Here is a 21,900-nt window from a genome sequence, read left to right as displayed (position 1 = left end):
TCCACACCCTTCCCTAGCCCCATTGTCCTCTGGACTCATTTAGGCAGGACTAAATTTAAAAAGCTGTAAACATCTTTCTTTTTTCCTGCTACAGTTGCAATCATGTTGTCATTGCATTTTATGAGGCATTGAAGTCCTGAAATGCCTTCTTCATTCTGTTGACCAAAGCTAGAAGGAATTGTCTTTGCCTTTAGGAATTCCTGCAGCTGGAATGAGAGGAAGGCTGGGGTTGCAAATTCTGTTCTTGTGGCAATGCTGAGAACAAAATGAGGCTCACTTTCCTGTGAGCCAGCCCATGTTCTGATATGCTTACTCTTCTTCTGAAGGACCAGTAACCCTCTGTTCTCATTTGGCAGCCCTGGCCTGCAGAGAAGTTGCATGAGTGTTGCCTTCATTTATCTGTATTAAATGTGGTGATGACATCTGGCTGGACTGCTCAGAGGGAGGTAGCACATAGGTTTTGGTAATGGCTCTGATAGGCTCTCAGATCTTGTCAGTCTACTGGTTGAGAGAACGAGTAGGAAGCTTCCATTGATAGAGCCCCTAGTAGACATAAATAAGACAAAGGCAAAAGGATGCCAGACAACCCATAAACTCTGTTTCTAGAGTCATGTTGTTTTGCTGTGAAGTCCTGTTTTCATATTTAAAATAGTTTGGTCTCTTCTTATTTCAGAGATGTTACCTTAAACTCCAAACCTTTGTTGTCCAGAGTCTTTACTACTGTCTTTCCTTGTAATCATTTGCTGTGCTCTTAATGATAAAAAGTCCCTAATTTGCATTGTCTTTATTCAAAGGTACTGTTTCAAATTGTAACTTCAATTTGTAACTTGTTATTCCAGTATTTTCCTTTAACAGTTGGAGGGATTTTTAGCACTTTTTGGAATCTGCATCATATTGCCCTGTTTTTTCACATCTGCTGAAAAATCTGCCCAGTAAACAATGGTGACTTTAAGAATTTTGCTGTTCATCGGTGTAATCAGTTCTGCCCTTTTAGCCTTTTATGGCTAAGTAATTCTTACTGTACAGGTATATCAAGGTTGGGAGGCATCACCTAGTGTATGTCAAAGAAAACTGAGAGTCTGTAGTAATTATATTTAATATTTTGTGTAAGTACTTAACTGTGTCATATTATTCTGATCTTGCTTTGAATAAAAATTTAGAAAGCTTAATGGGAAATATAATTTATTGGAAGTAATATGTTTGTGTTGTCCTTGTGATGGCCTTAACAGCTGCCTCGGTACTGCTGTGATTGCTGATCTCTGAATGGTATGTGTGTAATTTCACATCTTGGTACCTGCTTTTAGGCAGATCTAACACGTATGAAAAAAGCAGCAGCAGTATCTTGTTCTTCATCCTGCTTACCTGTTCCTGCCGTGTAACTTGTGCTGGATCTGTTGGCTGCATCATGACTTGGTTCATCTGGGAAACAAGTTTCTTCAATATCTTTTCCCATCCCTACCAAAAACAACCTTGAAAAGAGCAAACCCTGAACACTAACAGATCAGCCAGTTCTGACTTGTGTCTACGAAACTGCTAGGTCAGGGGCAAAAAAAAAAATATATAAAACAATGGTAGACTTGGGTGGCCTAAAAACTGGGAGGTAGGGGCAGAGAAAAGTACCACAGGTTTTGGTAATGGCTTACTTCTGGATTAGCTGTAACATGAAGCCCTGTGTTTAGTTTGACCATACAGATGAGGATGACACAGCATTGCTTTCTAATCATATGTAGTCTTGTGTCAAATATCCTTCTATAACTTGTGCATTAACTGCCACACTTCTTGCTGAAATAATTGAAATTAATTATTTCAATTATTAATTGAAATAACTAGAGAGTATTAATGTGGCATTGAGGTGTAAATTTTTGCTGCTATTGCTGCAAAGAGGAGGTCCAACTGTGCCTTACAAGAGGCCACAGAGGCTGTTGGAACTTTCAGTGAAGTGGTTCAGCTCACTGAGTGAGTAGGGAACTAATTAACTCTTTTTAATTTATGTTTTTATATCTTCTGTCTTAAGAATTAGAGCATTGTACACTGATGGTTCAGATTAGTCTAAAGTTTTATGCAAGCCCACTGCCAATGTTTATGGAGGTTCTTCCATCAGCCAGCCAGCAACAGAACTGAAAAAAGAGAGTGTGTGTATGTATTTATGCCCAGGTTTAGGTGCATTAGTTTTGTGGGCTGGTTCCCCTTTTTTTTCTCGGATACACTTCTGGCACAAAGCTTTTCATCTAGAATGTGGTTAGCCCTGGGCTGCCAGCCTATTGATCTGATGTTCTCATGAGCCTCTAAAGCATTTTGGTTGAAAACTTCTTTACTTACGTCCATCATAATCTGGTGCTCTTACGTAGTTGCTGTGTTTTTGTTTCATCTTGAATATGAATGTTAGGTAGTCTGCATTGCTCAGTTAACTTTATTTTACTTAAGTATGCTTTGGCATTTATGCAGCTTTTTGGGTCAAATTACTTATTCTAAGTGTCTGTGTGCTCTGTGTGGACATAGTGGTATAAAAGCAGAGGAGTCACATTCTTTACACTTAAGGGACATTATGGCGTGTTGCAAAATGTGTTAGTAAGCATTTTTAAATGGTTGAATGTTGAACGTTCAGAAATTGTTATTTGGAAAAAGTTGGTTAGACTCAGAAATGCTGAACTTTAAAAGGGAAGTTGCCCAATTAATAGGTTTAAGGACTGTAGTAGTTCTAAAACACTGCAGTTCTTGTATTCAGTAGCTAGTGTTTTCAAACAAATTCTTAAGGCTTTTTCTTTATACTATTATAATCTGTGCTGTTGCATAACAGTTGAGATAAAAATGATCATTTGGAGGTACTGAGCTTTCTCCCTTTCTGCTTCCTTCAATAGTTCCTTGAAACAACAAGTTCTAAGAGCAGAACAAAAACATAAAAGAGGAAGGGAGAATGGAAATTATTTATGTGAATATAAGGTGATTTTACCAGTAATTAAGAGTAAGGGTAAAATTTGTAAAGACAAAAAGTAGAAAATAATAAGGGGTTTCCAGAAAAATTATGTGTTGTTGGGACTGGAATGGTGATAACCATTTTGGGAAATACACCTTTAATGGGGGCACTGGCACTGTGCCAGGGTCAATCCATGACAGTGAGCTTGACAGAAATCTGAGTTGAAGATGCTGAGCTATTGTAGGGTTGATATGTGTGTACAACGCCATCAGTCGTAAGAGTTTTGAAGAAGGATTGGCCTAGAAGGTGTGTTCTGTGAAGGGAGTAATGGAATTTAATAGCATGTGAATGCAAAAGGGGTAGGAAAAGCGGGTTATCGCTTGATAGGCTGCAGAACAGGGGTGCAGAAGATGCTGGAAGTTGTGGTAAGTGGTAAAAAAGGGATTAAACTGATAAATGGATTGATATCTGAGCTAAGAAGTAAATCTGATTTGTAACTTTCATTTTGAATTTAATTTGATGTAATGGGTAAACAGGAACAGATGTAAGCATTAGAGCAATTGTATTTTTGGGCAGTTGGGAAGAAGGGGTTCTTGTGCCTCATGTTTTTGTTGGAATTTTGTTTCTGGTATAGAGAAGGGAATAATTATAAACCCCCTGGGTTGTATTGATGTGAACTACTCCAGTGAAGAGGGTTTAAGATACACAGGTGTAGGGTGACATTTTTGTGGTGGGGAAATTGCTGATCTCAGTATTCGTTGGCTGCAAGGTTGTTTTGTTAGTTCTGCTTTAGATATAATGCAATTTATCTGAGATAAAGAATTCTGTGAACTACTGCTAATTTACTTTTGGTTCTGATTTCTTGATTTGTTTTTGCTTCCAATTTTCTGGTTTGGGACCTTGCACAGTTCATCAATAACCAATGTCAGTAAAATTCTGGTCCATTTGGAGCTTTGATTATGGGTTACATTTTTATGTTACTTGCCTTGGTGACTATTTATAAGAAGTGAGTAGATGGTCTGTTGGGATTATCATAGGACCACATAAGTCATTATTTAGCATTTACAGAGACACACACATTAATCTTTGTGTGTCTCTGTAAGTGGTCTCCTGGGAGTCCACCCCAGTTAGCAGGGAGATTTACCCCAGTTAGCAGTTAGGATTTTCCCCCCATAAGGCAATGGTTTGGTAAATATGGTTATGAAGTACTTATCTACTTGGTAGACAGGAAAGGGAAAGATGAATCTTGTCAGTCTTACTAAGAATAAAAAACTTAACAGTTAAAAGGATAGCGGCTGTAAGGGGCAGAATTTTCATTCTTCTGCCACTGTGTTATGAAGCAGGGAAAGGTAAAGTGGCTGTAGGCAGGTGGGAGGAGGAAGAGTATGAGTTTGTGTACACTTAGTGTTCCAAAGTAGTGGTTACCCATTCCTTTATGAAGTGAAATGTGTGCTGTTCTTCTGTTCTTGTGAAAGTTTCTTGAATTTACTAGCTAGGAGCTGGTTTTGCAGCCAATTCAAGAAATGTGCTTCTACTGTAATGTACTTCGGTAGAAAATTACAGATCCAGATTGCCCACAAGTTTGCAGCTCTGGGAAATCATGTGCTTAATATGACATGCCTAGGCTTGTGACAGCTGAGCTATAAAGAATCATTTCTATGGTGGAAGGGCATGTGCCCAGGAAATGTGCCAAAGAGGCTGTGAATATGGACACTGTTAGAGATGACTCACATTAGGGAAAACATGTAGCTCGTGGCTTTAGCATGTTGGCATGCAAACACAAAAGTCTGCTAAATGCTCTGCAGAAGGAATCTTTTTTCAGCACTGTGACAGAACATTCATTGTTGTGGGGTTTTTTTGCAAGCAAGTGGCTCTGCAAGCTCTCCTACTACTAGCTTATGGCAAAAAGGATGCATTTAAAGATTGATTGTATACTGTGGTGGTGATTGCAAGAGGTAATTGTTGAAGAGTGCCTGCTGACTTAGATAGTAGAGTTGACTAGAATGTCTAGGAATTGAAATGTGACATTTTTTCTTGAGACCTGAAGAAGGCAAGAGTTTCAGAGGATTGGAAAATGATTCCAAAGGCAAACAGCTTCTTTTATACATGTATACATGCATAAAATACTGTATACTGAGGTGGTTCTGCTTAGTCTGAAGTGTCATGTTACCTGTGTTTTTCATGGACTTTACAGAGTCCAAACTGGAATGAGCAGTTCTTCTCTTTACTTAGTTTCTGTTCTGCATTGGCTACCCAGATGCAAAAAAAAAGGCATCTGAAAGCAGATGCCTTTATTTTTTCCTTTGTGGTTGAACATATTAGATGGCTGACAGACCTTGATGAAAGGACATAAATGCGCCACATGCAAAACCACAATGATTTCTTTGATTGCAGGGACCTTTTGGCCAGCTTGCAGTAAGGACTTGTGTTTAGAAGAGAACCTTTGGGCTCATCTGTATCTCCCTCCCCTCAAAGGGATGGCAGCCCCAGGACAGCTAGCATTCATCCTGACGCCAAGAGACTTCAAAGGAGGTAAGCGCCTCAGAAACGCTCCCCAGACAAAACTTGTCAGTCCTGCACCCCAGCCTGGTAATATTCTTTACTACAGCACTACCATCATTCATGGCTCCTTTGTGACAATTTTTTTGAGAACTCTATGGGGTCTCATCAGCTGGTTGCAGCCCCCTTAAGATTCACAGTTGTCCATTGCTGTTGATTTGCTTAAGGATGTGCCCCCAGTGGAAGGGAAAAATACATGTTACACTTCTGGGGTATAACTCAGACATATGCTCCTCTCTTTCTCTTAGTTTTTTTATTTTTGTATTTTGGATGAGGTCCAAACTTGTACTTTTCTCAATTCTTCTTCCTTAAGGTTAAAGTTGGAGGAAGAAAAAAAAGACACCGAAACCAAATCCTGCTTACTTCACATAGTTTTAAACCAATTGTTTAAAATAGATTTCTGAATTAGCCCTTTATATCCAGATGATCTCCACTTAATTCTTTGTGTGCTTGAATTTCTAGTGAGCATTATCGCTGAAAAGTTCTGTGGAAGAAAATTACTGCATTTTATTCTCCTTGAGGGAAATATATCCTTAGGAATTATTTTTTCCATGTTAGATATGCTACCTACATGAAGCACCGCCTTCCAAATGCCTGTGGAAAAGTAATTTAGCAGAGAAAGCAGTTTTAAATAAACAGAAGTTTACTTTGTTGTCATAAATTTAAACACAAAATTCCCATGGTAGCTTTCTTATATCTATTGTTTTGTAAAAGCAGACTTTTCAGGAGTGACATCGACCCCTTCTCCAGCTAATTCAGGTGAATTATATGAATACTTAGCTCTAGATCTTTCTTTTCACATTCTTATTCCAGTATATAATATATATTATGTATATTTCATATATATTTATATATATAATTATATATTCCAGTATATTCTTATTATATGAAAACTAAGAATATTACTGGAATCATAAGGAAGAACCTTCTAGGGGTTTTTGCTGTGTTGGGTTTTCTTCTTTTTTTTTTTTTTTTCCTTTAGTAGGAATATTTCAGCATGTAATAGACTTTTAATAAAGATGACCGTATGTTTGCTAAACAGCTACTATTTTTTTTTTTCTAAGGATGTGGATTTGGAAAGTATAGTTGCACCCAGACTATTGAAGCTTTAGTATATTCAAGTATATTGAGGTATTGAGGAAGTGGATGGTATTGGAAAATAATGTCCTGCCTAATTTTACACTTACATATGTGGAAATGAAGGCAACTTTTCTTTCCCTCATTTGATCTGCCTTTTACTGTCAGTAAAAGTAGAGGTGGTTGCATTGTTTTTTCTGTTTGTGGGGGATTTTTGTGTGTGTGTGTGTGTTTTCGTTTCTTTTTGGGTGGGGGACATAAATAAATTTGGTCATATGCCTGCTTCTCTAGAAATTCAGCAAGGAAGAGTAGAAACAGGACTGAGAATTTCTAGGCTGCTTTCTAGTGTAAAAGTTTCTGTTGATGGACATCACCTCTGGGAAAATGAGAGACCTAGCTATAGACGGGAAGTGTTACATTGTTTGGAGGCTCTGGAATTAATGAAATACTTTAAAAATTCCTTTTAAAGGTAAATCTAGTTAGTCCTATTGTCAGTTTTTCCTGGAAGAAGCTGATCTTCAAAGCAACATTCTTTCTCTTTCAAATTCAGATTAGAGCTCAATCATTCATTTAGGAAGCAAAATCGATTTTAGCTGTTAACAGTTTTAAACTTTTTTCTTTAGTATTGTACCAGATGATCTACTTCAGAATGGCAAGGCTTTTAGTCACACTTTTGTGATTAATAGTTTATTTTAATCTGTATTTCATACCATCTGCTTTTGCTCCTCTTACACCTCGAAATCCCAAGGTAGTATATTAATTTGCAAGGTTAAAGATAACTAATTCATAGCATCTGTTGGTGTTTCAGTACTTTTTCACCTTTCTAAGAAAACAGGACAGTACTTGAAGACTCTGCTCTAAAGCATGGATTTTTAGTTGTGTTAGGATGGGGAGGGAGAGGACAGTTTATCCAGAGTATGTCCTTGGTAGCATACCTGTGTATGTGTAATTTATAGTCGTAAAATAGTTTCTCTTGTCCTTTGAAACCAATGGTTGTCTTTCCATGCCATCTGACTTTCAAGTGCTTTGAAATAAGTGTCTTTATACTAGAGTTCAGTTTTACTTAATGAAATCTCTAATAACACAAGCAAATAGCTTTCAAATAATGCACCCATCTATACAATTTCATGTAGTAGTAGGAATTAGATGGAAAAATGTTAGCAGAAGATTAGGTTGTCCAAGAAAAGCTCAAGTGAAGGATTAGGTACACTGTGGAACTCTGTGCTTCATAGGATGTGTTGGTGTACTGGTGGTGATATTCTTATTCCTTATTAATGAGGCTGGAAATTTTCTGTTTTTTCAGATATGGAGAAAAAAATACGGTGCTTACTATGATTGCCTTCAAGAACAAACTATACTGTCTTAGAAAGATGATGTGAATTAGAATAGAAAGAGATTATTTTTCTGACTTTGTTTTCTGTGAAGACAATTCCAAAAATTTTTGAAAACATTGTAGCCTTTCCAGAAACTGTTTAACAGCTGTAGGACTGGAGTTTTGGAATAATAGGATTGATTTGTCCATTTGCAGTGGGAGGCACTTTATTTACTTTATTACTTACACTGAGAGATTGGGGTACCTATAATGTTCAAATTTTGAAGAAACTTAATGTGAATATCTGACTTTTGGTATCAGTGATTCTATCCTTTGTCAAATCCTTGCTGTCTGTTGAAAGAATTATTCTATGGCATTGAGCAATCAGACTGGCATCTGGATAGGCTGCTTGAAGTTCAGGGGTGCATTTCTTACCTTCTGTCTCTTTGCAAGGATTGTGTACTGAAAAGAATGGAATGAAAGAGCAGATAGTGATATGCTACTCATTCTGTGCTGTCAACATATGGCAGCACTGGGTGTTGTTCTGATTTGATTTAAATTGAGTCAAAAATACATAATGTGTGTGTGTGTGTATATATATATGTATGTATGTATATAACATTTAAAACTAGTCAAAAAACGACAAGAATTGAGGCCATGAGGTAGATCTGAATTGTATTCATTAACAAAATTGTTCATTTGCTGAATAACAGTAATAGCCGTCTTGTACTTACTCCTAAAGAACTAAATTTTGGCAGTTGGTATCTGTTCTAATAATAATCTGTGGGTCTACAAATTGAACAGTCAAGTTTGCAAATCCTGATGAATTTCACGGATGTAATGGCAATACATCAACTCATAGGTGTCCTCTCTCTAAAGCCCTAAATAATTATTTTCCTGTATGTGTATTATTTGTTATGATAGGATGAGCTCCAGGGCAAGGACATTTACAGTGTTTTGGAGGTCTTGATACTTCTTGATACATGTTTTCAGTTGGTGACCTTTATTGTTGATGAAAGTTTTGGGAACAGGAACCACAAATACATAAATTCCATTTCCTGTCGTTGCCCGAATGCATCATTTATGGCATCATACAGAATGTAACATTTTTGTATCTGATCTGTATCTTTGTGTGTGATCTCCCAATGTCCACACGTGTTAATAAATAACAAGAACTCAAATACCAGCGTTCTTCATAATGTATAATGAGCTAGTGGCTACAGTTGTGGCACAGTATTGAAAGGAGAGGGGGAATAAAAAAGATGGTGCCTGAAGCTATGCTTGATGACTGTGAGGAAAGGAAGGCACTTTGAAGAATAGAGATACATAAACTATTGTATCCCTTAAGGTATAGTTCTCTGGTTAATCATTCTTCCTCTTGTTATGAAGGGTGTCAGGGCGATACATGTTTTCAGATTCATTTTAGGCAGGTAGTTTTGTGCTTCTATCTCTGGTGGGTTACATGGTTTGTTTTGGGGCAGGCCCTTCTTTTATTGTGGTGTGGGATGGATGAATGCATCTTTGGCATTACATGATTCTGCCACCTGGTGGCTTTGACGAACAGCAAGGGCTTTAAATACAGTTAGAAGCACATGGGTGAATAGATCCTGAAAAAAATCCTTTTTGCTTTTAAAAATGGAGGGAATCAGTCAGAAAGGTGGCTTAAAGTAGATATGGAAGACGAGATATGTGATGTCTCATCTCGTTTTTCAAGTTGAACATTTAAAAGCCAGTATGCAAGTATTTAAAAAACTTCTGATTATTACACTTGTCGGGCTTCTCTGGGTTTTTAAATATGAGATTAACAGAAGACAAATCTCCATGTAATGGTAACTACTTGTAGCAGGAATGCAATTTAGAGCAGTTATTGTGTTGTGTGCGTTGTGTATTTCAAGGTTCTTTTAATCTGTTTTTTTATGCTTGGGGAATTACAAATATCAATACTAAATTTAAATCAGTACTAAATATAAGAGTCTTTTCCTGGCCCTTATTACTTTGGCATAACTGAAAAATTTATTAAACAAATTACCACATCTCAAGTTGTGCAGTGAATATCAGTTTTGGTACTACCCTGTTCTTTTCAGTTGAAGTTGTGTCCTTTTATTTTTCTGTATTCAAGGTTTTTCTCCTAATACAGCGATAGTAAAATTTCTGTATATAGGTCAATTTAGCAGATCTGTTATGTTATTTCAATCAGATATAGTATTTATAGCTTCCAGTTGTTCATAGGTGTTTTAATGCTTGCAAATAGAGATTCTGAGTGGAGTTTGGACATGGCTTGTGTCCATAACTAAACAGGCTTTTTACACATGTTTATAAATATACCTTGTTCTGCTGCTAATTGTGTACCATAAATTTAAGGTGGGAAATGCCTTTTCTCACAATGAATTCAAGTTGGGAAATTCTCTTTCTTACAATAGGTGTGGGGAGATTTTATTTCACTTAAAAACAAATATATGCTTACTGTTGTTACTATTGTTTTGAAATTGCACAGATCATTCAGTGCACTTACCTCAGGGTACTTCCAGTCCTTCTTTTTTGTGACTGTGTTAGGTTTTCCTTTGCAGTCTCTCCTTCCCACAAGAAAGGAGATTTAGAAACAATTTCATCAGTATGTACTTCTGTTGATTGCTTTCACTTGGTCTCTCCTGTATAATATCATTGTTTAAGAAATATGTATGTTCTTCACATACAAGAAATATAAAGCATCTCTGAAGGTAGACCTCTTCCATTTTTATTTAGATTTTTTTTTAACTTTGTAAGGACTTACAAACAAACATGTTAATCTTGATTACTTGTTTCTGTAAGACTTCTGTCTTCTTCAGATTTCAGTTAAAATGTACCTTTGAGATTGTATACAAGTTTTTTGGTGGATGGCCTTCTTTTTTCTCCAGTGTACAGTCTTCAATTTTTACATACTAAAAATTCTTTACCTACTGTATCTGCACTTATTTTGCACGTACTTTCATGGTATAGAAGTAACTTGATGAAGGAAACTTCATCAGAGGTAAAATTGCTCTTGTAAGGTTTTCTGTGGTTCCAGTGTTAAAATCAGAAGTCAGACCTCAAAAAGAGCAACCGTAGTTTGGAAAGGATCCACAGAAACTCTAACAGAGTTTCTTCTAGGTTCCAAAGCTGTTCCTTTCTTCAGTTTCATAACATCAGAGGAAAATTCCTTGTTCTTGCTGTGAAAAAGGAAATATTCCATGTGCCCTCATTAATCTGCTCATCTAAGTTTATAAAGAAATAATCCCAAATTTGGATGGATGACTCACCATGGCTTCACTGTATTTTGAAGGAAATTCAATGCTGTGTTGTGGCTGATGCTTAGAAGAAGAAAACTGTTCTTGTTTCAGATCTCAAAGAGGAGCACTGAATGTTGCTAGTGTCAGTATACAAATGTACTATCTTCTTGAAAGTATAAATGATTATGTGTAATATATAATTACTAATCTAGTCTACGGAAGAAAATGTAGTGCCTTCGGAGTTCTGTTTGAGAGCAAAAGGGGAATATATACTTAAGAGGGTGAGAAGTTCAAGTAAAAAAAGAATTTGGGCAGCTTTAAAAAGGAAAGTGACAGTAGGTGGTAGGGAATGTGAAGCATGCCAGAGATACTCAGAAAAGAAGGAAAGAAGGAGGCCCGTTGCTATGGTGATGCCAAAGTCAATTAATAGTAGCTCAGTGCTGGCCTTGTGCTGTTGTTACAAGGCATTATCTCTGGTTTGCATGGCCAGGTTTTGGTAGTGGGAGGCTACAGGGGCAGCTTCTGTGGGACGCTGCTGGAAGCTTTCCCCAAGTCCCGTCGAACCAGTGCCAGCTGGCTCCAGAGTGGATGTGCTGCTGGCCCAGGCTGAGCCCGTAAGTGACTGTGGCAGTGCCTTTGGGACAACAGATTTAAGAAGGGAGGAAAAAACCTGCACAGTTGCAGCTGGAGAGAGCAGTGAGAATAAGTGAGAGGTACAGCTCTCAAAGAGAGTAAGTGAGAGAAACAGGAAACACCAAGGTCGGTGGAGAAGGGGTGGGGGAGGAGGTGCTCCAAATGCTGGAGCTGAGGTTCCCCTGGAGCCCCTGGTGTAGACCATGGTGAGGCAGCTGTGCCCCTGCAGCCCGTGGAGGTTCAGTGAGACCACAGAGATGCACCTGCAGCCCATGGAGGACACCCACACCACCCAGATGGGTGAATGTGCCTGAATGAGACTGGGACCCTGTGGAAAGCTCACACTGGCGCAGGCTCCTGGCAGGACCTCTGGCTTTATGGAGGGATGAACCCACTCTGGAGCAGGTTTGACAGGACTTACGACACTGTGGGACACCCACAGGCTGTTCCCTAAGGACTGCACCCCATGGAAAGGACCCACACAAGAGCAGTTCATGAAGTAGTGCAGCCCGTGAGAAGGACTCACATGGGAGAAGTCCATGGAGGACTGTCTCCTGTGGGAACAGGGCAGGAATGTGAGGAGCCCTCCCTCTGAAGAGGAAGAAGTGGCAGAGATATGTGATGAACTGACCACGATCCCCTTTCCCCATCCCCTAGTTCCACTGGGGGGAGGAGATGGAGAAATTTGGAGGTGAAATTCAAGCGCATGGAGAAGGGGCCAGGGGAAATGGGTTTTAAGATTTGGCATTATTTTTCATTATATGACTCTGATTTGACTAGTAATAAATTAAATTGATGTCCCCAGTTTTAGTCTGCTTTGCCCATGAGGGCAACTGGAGATTGTTCTCTCCCTGTCCTTACCTCAGCCCATGAGCCTTTTGCTATATTCTCTGTCCCATAACCAGGTGAGAAAGGGATTGACAGAGTGCTTTGGGGGGATAGCTGGCATCCAAGCCACCACAGACATAAAGTCTGTATATATAGTTGTTGGCTCTAAGATGAAATACATATTGAGAAATTCATTACAGCTGTCTCACCAAAAGGATTTATTTGCATCTTCCTATCAAGCAATATATGCAGATTTTATATAAGAAAGCTTAAAAAATTCTAAAAAGAATTAGGGATAGGTGGTAGTAAGATTTTCTACCATGGTAATTAAATTTATTTGAGTACAAAATAGCAATGTGTTCAGATACTTCATATGAATGATGGAAACTTTAAAAATAAAAACCCAAAACCATTGATGAAGTTGAGTAATATTTCTGAGGCAAGGGGAAACCACAGAGAATTAAAAATAATTTTGAATATAGGGATCCAGATAAAAAGATGCCATATTTGTAATAGATTACTATTTCTTAGCTTTACACTAGGATACAGATACAGTAGTGTGTGTGTTTCTTAACAGTATTTCATACTTTTTCATACTTTTCTGTATTTGTTTTAAAATACAGAATTACTGAGTTTAGTGGATTAATGGCTTTTTTATTGTAAATTCAGACATGTGGCCTCAGGCAGCTGATGATGAAAGTTTCAGGAGCAAAGACTACTTGAACTAGAAAAACAATTAAAATTATAAATGATGATTTTAAAATACTATGAGTAATATAACATGTGGTAGTCTAATTGTGTTACATAGTTCTGCAACTATGTAATTAAAATTATATTCTTAAATATTTATGTTAGTTATTTTCTACTTATAATTTCTAGTTTTCAGCTGGAGAATTTGGAACCTAGTGTTCTAGAAATAATTTCCCAAAAGAGAAACTATCTTATTTCAAGCTGTTAAGTCTTTGAATCCTTGAGATAATAGAAAAGGGAAGACACATCTCATGTTGATATCTGTGTGAGGTGTTGTGAATGTTTGGGGGTTTTTCCCATTTTTTTTCCCCTTTCTTTTCTTCACTGTTCTTGAAAAGGGTCAGGGGGTTTGTTTGCTTCATTTACCGTGTTCTTTCCCAACCAGGCATTTCCAGTGAACTGGGAAGTAGTGATGTAGTTGACATGTTTGTGTTTAAGTTACTATTAAAATGAAGTGTGAGTTTTGAATATTGAGGAAATCTAATGTAGCTTTAAAACACATTTTATCAGCAAAATATAAAGATAAAATTTTGATCAAGTTTATGATGACTCACTATAAGACACCTCTCAGTAATGTTCTTGTTCAGGAACTGCTAGGAGCTGGAGCCTTGAAGGGACAGGAAAAACACATAAAAGTTTTAGCAGAAAAGCAAGTATTTCAGTACTGTAACAGACTTGGAATATTTGTGGTGTCTGCAAGAAAGTAGGCACTATGAGAATGTTGTCTCTCAGTACTGAGCTAGATTATATTGTTTAATTATTCTTTCTTCCTAAAATCCGTGTTCTGGCTCTCTTAAAATATTTTTAACAAGACTGTATTTGTCAAATAGCATGAGTTAATTCCTGAAGAACGGTATCTAAATTTAGCTGAATCTCTGTGTTAAAAATAGTGGATGAAGAAGGAGCCCTAATCCAGGGTCTTATCTAAAAATAGTATGGTATGTGTAACTGGAGGTGGGAAAAATGCACATTTACCTACAGCAGGAGTCCAGAGAGGGGGTGGATGCAGTGGAGTATAAATATAATAATGACTAAAATACTTAAGTGAATCCTAAGGGCTAAAATTTTAATCCCTCAGAGGATTTAGATGAAGTTGTGTCCTGCAATACATTTACCACTTCTCTAAAAATTTGAATCCATCCTTACAGAAGAGAATTCAGCATCAGATGTCCTGGCTGTGAGCCATTAGTTTTAGATGAAGTTTTATTCTGCTGGATAAAGTAAATGAATATTGTTGCTATTTATGTGCTCCTTGCTCTGAGAGATATTTATATTATTATGCTAGAGGTCTTGTGAAAGTTTGGTACATACCATAGAGGTGAAATTAACAAAGTGTAAAATAACTTAATAATCATAAAAAACTAAACCACCAGTGTGTTTTGTGCAGCAATTTCATTTGAATACCTACATAGTAGATTTGTGGCTTTGCTTTGTTGTGTGTTTTAAGGCTGGCACTGCAAGGAAAAGCTGGGCTAACTGCTTCTCTTAGTGTATTTGGGAAAAAGATGCTGCAAACAGTGGAAAGAAATTATTTGGTCCAGTCTCTTTCTTAGCATACTGTATTGTCTATCTTGTGTTAAACAGTCCTGTAATATGTACCGAGGTTTTCTTTAGGAATATAGTAGCTTGATGTTGTTAGCTTTTCTTTTACTAGCTGAAGCTAATAAGTTGTTATAGTCATCTTAAGCAATCTTCATTACTACTTTGCTGCTTCTTTTTTGAATGAAACTGTGCAAAAATTCTACACCATATATCAGATGCATAAGCATTAGTGGAGAAAACCTACTTAACTGTTCCATAAAATGAAACAATGCAGAAAAATGAATAATTCTATTTCAATTTAAACTAGACAGGAGTCAAGCTTACTAAAGAAAATATTTTTAGGTATCTGTACAAATCAAGATGATCAACAAAACTGAGATAATATTTTCTAAGGAAAGGAAATATGTTATATGTAACACTGTTTGATATTTGGAATGTCCATAACTGGAATTTTAAAATTAATATTCATTCTCCTCCATGCACACACTCTTGAGTTAATAATCCAGAGATATTTTTGAGGAACAGCTAAATGTTTGTGGTGTTTCAAAACTACAGATAATTTCTTCATCAAGAAGAAGGGGACAAGTCGCATTAACTCAAGTTACTACCTTTTTCTTTTTTTTTTTTTTTAACCTTTTTTTTTGGTTTTTTTTTTTGTGTTGCAGGATACAAAATTGTGGATAATAATGGAATATCTGGGTGGAGGTTCTGCCCTTGATCTAGTAAGTAAATGATGCATGTTTTTTGTTACTTTACTTCACATATTATATTCCTATCTTATATTTCTGGAAACTATAATAGATCACTTGGCTGTGGCAATGTTCACTTTCAGGAAAGGATAAAAGTATTTGTGAATGCCAGAAAAATGTTATTTTCCATGAGGCATGACTGATTATTTGTGTAAATAGAAGGGAACTAAGCAACATAATATTGGAAGCAGGATATAAACATCTTAGAATGCTAATCTTCAGTCAGCCAGAGAGCACTAGTGCCTGAAAATAGTTTTTTGTATCTCTTAATTCTGCCACCACAACACTTATACAAGTTTATACATTTTAATGTATCTTCCTCACCACCCCCTCCCGCAAACAAACAAATGAAAGGTTCCCTGTTTGAAGTCTTCATGAAGTCTAAACAGACAAATACAATTTAGGCTGTTATTAAAAATAGTATTTCAAAGAAATAGAAGAAGCTTTGGGCTCCATGGAGGATAGAGAGGCCTTGCAGGGAGCCCTGGATAGACGAAAGGGCTGTGCAATCATCAAGGGTATGAAATTTAGGAGGAGCAAGGGCCTCATTCTGCACCTGGGATGGAGTACCCAGGTTTGAATTGGAATTCGAAGGGGTCAGTGCAGATCATGTTTTCTGTAACTGGATGCTGACATTCACTTCAGCTATTAAAAAGCACCCAAGCTCCCACCTTCTTATGTTCACTGTGGATTTAAAAAACACCATTATAAAAATAATAATGCATGTTTTAAGTATGTGAAAATTGTTATCCAAATGGCAGATACTTAAAACATCTTGGTAGCAGAGTTTGCAGTTGTCAAATAGGATAACTGATAAAGGCTTGACGAAAGAGCAAAAGGAACAAGGTCACTGTGAAGGGATTCTGCTCGTGACATCCAGAACACGGGGGTGGGTATTAAATATGGGCTTCCTGCAGTTGTGTATTTTTGAACCCATTTATACCTTTAGCTTCTACATTTGTTAGGAGTTCTGTGGTTGTGTAAAAATTCATGATGTTCTCCATAAAGATATGATAAAAAATGTGTATTTCTTGTTGTGATCACTTTTTTCTTCCAGACAGAAGAGCAATTAGAAATTGGGTTTGCTTTTATAAATTAGCTATTACTTTCTTTGTATAGGTATAAAAGAGCAGAGTGAAAACGCGTTACCATATTTTCTTCTTTTTTTTAAATTTCACAAATTTCACTTGTGTGATGACTATATGTTTAGTCTCTAAGTTTGTTGCCTAGAAATAGTAGAAAGTACTTGTTCACATCTTAAAATGTTATTGAAGAAATTTCACCCTAGAACTGAAATCATCCTGTAAGTGTCTATTAAGCACCTTTTGTGTGCTTCATTAATTTTCAATTTATGTTCTGGTGCATGTTCTCCTAGTTCTAACATGCACATTATGGTTCTCAACTAGAACCTGGCATGTTTTGTCACATTTTCATACTCGAGGCAAGGATTACTGAGAACCTTGAATTCCATGTTCAGAGTGCAGACGTGTCATTCTAGCTTGGTGTTTTCGTACTTGAATATGCACTGCATGATTTCAAAATCCTGCTTCACAAGAAAAAGTATATATAATGCAACTGCAAGTACATTTTTGGTCAAATTTTGAGTATAGTTCAAGTTTGTGACTGAGGTACAAGTGCCAGTCTTCTCAGATTTACTCTGTTTTCAGTAATTCCTCCTCACTAAGGTGAGCTGAATCTGACATAAGAGGTTTTCCCCCATTAGATGTGCTGTGTCATGTTACCAAGTCTCAAACTGGTGCTTGCAGCCTGGCTGCAGCAAAGCTTTGAGAGTGTCTTAGTGGGTTTCACGTAGTGGTAGTATTTTGTGTATTATCAGAGCTAAGGAAAAGCAAATAAGATGATAACTAAAGCTGCAAAGATAAAGCCAATGCATTGTTACATGAAATATTACCTCTGTTGCTGAGCATGAGGATTTCTTAGGGATGTACTATTTGTCATATTTATCTGAAAATCCTTATCTGAAATGCTTTCCTTTTCACAGAATGAAGCTTTAGAGGTACAACTTTTTGATTGTGATTCAGTGAGTGCTATTGTGGAGTAAACTAGAATAGTGGAATATTTCCAATATTAACTGTTGGGCACAAAGTTTCAGTGTCTCTGGAGATGCCCTTATTGTTTAAGGACAGGGTTTAAGATGCCCTTATTGTCTCTCTGGGTAGTGACCTTTCCTCGGTATTCTAACTTTTAGAATTCATGTCACATGTAAAGAACTTTGGGATCATATAACGTTACTGATTCTTCTCATAAGAATAATTACTTGGAATTTTTTTAACTATTAGCAGATTTATATTTCCAGTATTACTTGAAAAAACTTAACATTTTAAAATATGTAATACGTAATGTTCTCTCAGCCTATCACTTTGAGTTTTAGAGAGTTTCTCAAAATCCAGTGCAGTATGTAGTCATAGACTGATGGATGTAGTACATTGAATGCCTTAGCTTCTTGCTCAGGCTTTGAGATTTGAGTCCACATAGGGTCTGTAGAGTTGCACATGTAAGTTCAGTGTAGAGTTAACAATCAGATGCTTTTTAAAGGCATAGTATATCTAGGACCTGACCACAAAGCAATAACTCGAGGCTCTGCCTTTATGGCACCTTTAACAAATTTTACATAATATTTTAGATAAATTATTTCTTTGTCTGTTGTTCATTAAGCCACTTAGTTTAGAACTATGTGTCTTTAAAAATAATATTTTGTTTTGTCTCACAGTTTATGAAGTCAGAAAATTGGAAGTTTTGAGGGCTGACAAAAGGAGTAATTTCTTTTTATAGTCACAGTGTTATTTCTGTTGTTCTGTCCTGTTGTAATACATATTTAAACATTTCTTGCATCTCCTAGTTAGAGCCTGGCTCACTTGATGAAACTCAAATTGCTACAATATTGAGGGAGATACTCAAAGGACTTGATTACTTGCATTCGGAAAAGAAAATCCACAGAGATATTAAAGGTAAATTGTTTTATTATTTGTGATGAAAGAATATCAGAAGAACTCATGCAAACCTGTATGAGCTCCCTTACATTGTCAAATGGTATAAAATATCTTCATTTCTGGTGTTTCTTATTCTTTATTCCAGCTGCTAATGTATTGCTGTCTGAACAAGGGGAAGTAAAACTGGCAGATTTTGGAGTAGCTGGGCAGCTAACAGATACACAAATAAAGAGGAATACCTTTGTGGGAACACCATTTTGGATGGCACCTGAAGTAATAAAGCAATCAGCATATGATTCAAAGGTGAGGTACTTCAAGGCATTACTAAAGTCCCTTCTTTTTTCTAAATTGAATTACATGGGTTGGTCTTCAGAACACAGCTAATAACTTTGGCTGTGTCTACATGACGATGTGTTCAGATGACACCTAGCAGCTAAAAGCTCTTGGTGAGGAAAGATTTCCTAATTTGTATCCAAAGTTTAAGTTTCCTAGTTTATTAAGACAATCCAGATGGCAAGAAATGATACAGTATTCACAAGTGCATCCCATTACCTTTTTTCCCACTCTTGATGAGTATTTTTGGCTATTTAAAAGCAGAAGAGTGCAGATATTTAGAAAAAGTAGAAGAGTACAAATATATTCAAAATGGTAATATTCTTCCTCTTGTTTTTAGAAAAAAATAGCCAGCAACACAGTTGAAGAATATGGATTTGGTGGATGTGAAAATGTTGTTTGAAAGGGCTGTTACTCCTGTCTGGCAGAATGTGCTGCTCTGACTGTGTTCTTACAGATTTGCCATTTGGGAGGTGTTAATACCAAATTTACCAAATTTATCTAGACACAGGATTTTGATCTAGCAGAGTGGCACATCAGCATACTGAAATCTCAAGACAAGCACAATATATCAATCGTAATACATAGTTGGGTCACAGTAGAAATGTGATTCCATTACTGTTCTCTGTATTCTCACCAGTATGGCACTGCATGTCCCTGCTTGCCAGGAAGGAATATGCCCATTAGAGCCAGCTCAAGCCTATTGCTTTTTTCAAAGTTCTTTGTGCTGGTTATTTGTTTTTTATGCTTCTATTTGTTTGAGGTACATACACAGCTCTTTCCTGCCCCTGCCTTCTACATGGCCTGGCTAGCTCAGCAGAACACCCATGTTATCAGGAAAGGCTCTTTGCCCAACCCACTGCTGCAGCTGTAGGTCTGAAACAAAGGTCACCCTGAAGCCCAATTTGTGTTAAGATCAGCTTTCTTTATTATAATTACCAGTATTTCCTTATGTTCTTCCCTGAGCTCATCTTCCTTGCCCATTTCCTCTGATTTCCCTGTAGGGATTTGTTGATTGGCTGTATCTCCATGGAATGGGACAGGTTGGGAAGTTTCTTTCCATTTGCCAAGGCTGATTCTGGTCTAGGCTGTACTATTGCTTAATTCCCTATTTGATATCTTTCTGTAAAGAGGCTATAACAAGCAAAACACTGTAGAGCCTGTAGAAGCTTAAATAACCCCAAAATCCCAATTTAAAGTTGAGTAAACTTTTTTTAAATTTTGGTTGTTGTTTTTTTTCCTTTGTGTATTTTTGTGGGGGATTTTTGGGTAGTTTATTTGTTTTGGTTTTGGTTGGTTGGGGTTGGGTTTTTTTGGTTTTTTTGAGGTTTGGCTCCTGGGAATGACCATCATTTGCACAAAGTATGATTCAGCCCTCACATTTTCCATTCTGGCTGTTTCAGTCTGCAATGTCACATGGACATAAGAGTCTTGGATACTTGATGAGGGATTCCCAATAAAAGCTTGAAAGGGCTCTAGTTTTTGGCAGTGCTTCTGCTTCCTGTTTGGATTCTTTCTTACCTGAAAACATGTTTTCTTAACATGCTTCGTTTTTCATATATCTAGTTCTCTGTTCTTTCTTACTATAAAACTTGTACTGTAAAAAATAGATAGTTAATTTGAAAGTGTCTTTCTCTTGCACATAACCTGTTTTCTTTGACTTATAAGAACTTTAAAGCTGGACTGAATTTTGCACATTAGATTAGAAGAGGAAAGGCTTATGGGAGTATTGCCGTAAATAGTAGTTACCAGTGACTTGGTGACTGTCATCTGAACTTGGAAGAAGACTTTTTGTTCAAGATTTGAAACTCTTAAAAATCACAACATGATAAAACTTAATGGTAATGGAGTGTCACCATGACCTGAGGTCATGCTTATCCCTCTCCATTTGGAGAACTATTTGTGCTTGTTCTGGGGTTTCATTGTCACAGTCAAGTCCATCCTAGAAATGCCTAAATGGATGCATGTGCAATGGGTACTTCCTTTCTTATCTGTGAAAGGGGAGGATATGGTTCCAGAGGAACATGGGGTGAGTTACTTTTGATGTTTCCAACGGGAATGGGCTTCCAAAACCCATCTTGGACTTCAAAGAGTCTAGTGTGCTGCTATGGTTTGTTGCACTTTTTTGTTCATTTTTGTAGAGGAAAGTCACTAGTAGTAGAGTTATAAATACATGAGGAAAAAAGGAAATATGTATGTTACATATATGTTACATACATGTGTGTGCAGGTGGATATCTGTGCACCTCATACACATGTAAATTTGATGTTTATACTTGTATATACACATGCTCCACCTGTGACTGTAAGTCTGGCAGAGGAGAAGTATCCATTTATGTGGCTTTAACACTTCACTCTTGAAATATTGAAATTCTGAATAAATTAGAAATAATAATACTCAGTTGTGAACATGAAGACTCATCTTCACAGGTGACATTTTTATTTTGTAACCAAGAAAAGCTTTCCTGCTAGAGGGAAGTTACTCATAATTAGGCTTGAGGAGAGCTTAGCTGATAATGCTCTTATTAAGATAAATGAAACTCGGGGCTCATGTGCTTATGTAATTCTTTGTGCTCAGGAACTGCTCTGTAACATGGCCTAACAAAATGGCATTTTATAAATTCAGTGGCATGCTAATTGACTCTGGTTTGGGGTTTTTTTTCATTCTTACTTGCAAAATTAAGTAACTAAGCTCTTGACAGTAGGATACTGTCTGAACAAGGAAGGAGGAGCTTGTTTTAGGCCAGGCACTGTGGCTGTGATAGTGGAGAGGACGTGTGCAAGTCAGTCAGAGATAACCATGAGAATCCACTGGGCTGACACAGGTGGGGTTCAGGGGTACTTAGTAAAGACAGCAGTGATCAATGAAATCTCTGCTCTGCTGAGTACCTGGAAATAGATCTGTTTACAGCATAGCAAAATTCCAACTGCTCTGTTTGGGAGTAAAACTAGACAGCTCATGCCAGATCTTTTCTGCTTTTCCTGCGAATAAGTCTTTGTTCTGCTTT

General features: G+C 37.1%; 1 protein-coding gene across 2 annotated transcripts in view; it reads left to right on the top strand.

The window, feature by feature from the left end:
- The window catches only part of STK24 (serine/threonine kinase 24), a 51,596-nt gene that overhangs the window by 18,496 nt on the left and 11,200 nt on the right, over positions 1-21,900 (top strand). For both annotated transcript variants that reach the window (XM_041478252.1, XM_041478253.1), the window contains exons 3-6: positions 5,309-5,446; positions 15,526-15,582; positions 18,470-18,578; positions 18,706-18,863. In XM_041478252.1, the coding sequence (XP_041334186.1) occupies positions 15,547-15,582; positions 18,470-18,578; positions 18,706-18,863 (303 nt within the window). In that variant the 5' untranslated portion in view covers positions 5,309-5,446; positions 15,526-15,546. The remainder of the gene's footprint in view (positions 1-5,308; positions 5,447-15,525; positions 15,583-18,469; positions 18,579-18,705; positions 18,864-21,900) is intronic.

The sequence above is a fragment of the Pyrgilauda ruficollis genome, unplaced genomic scaffold (assembly GCF_017590135.1).
Source record: "Pyrgilauda ruficollis isolate IOZ18807 unplaced genomic scaffold, ASM1759013v1 scaffold44, whole genome shotgun sequence".
NCBI classification, from domain to species: domain Eukaryota; kingdom Metazoa; phylum Chordata; class Aves; order Passeriformes; family Passeridae; genus Pyrgilauda; species Pyrgilauda ruficollis.
This window is presented reverse-complemented; position numbering and strand designations above follow the sequence as displayed.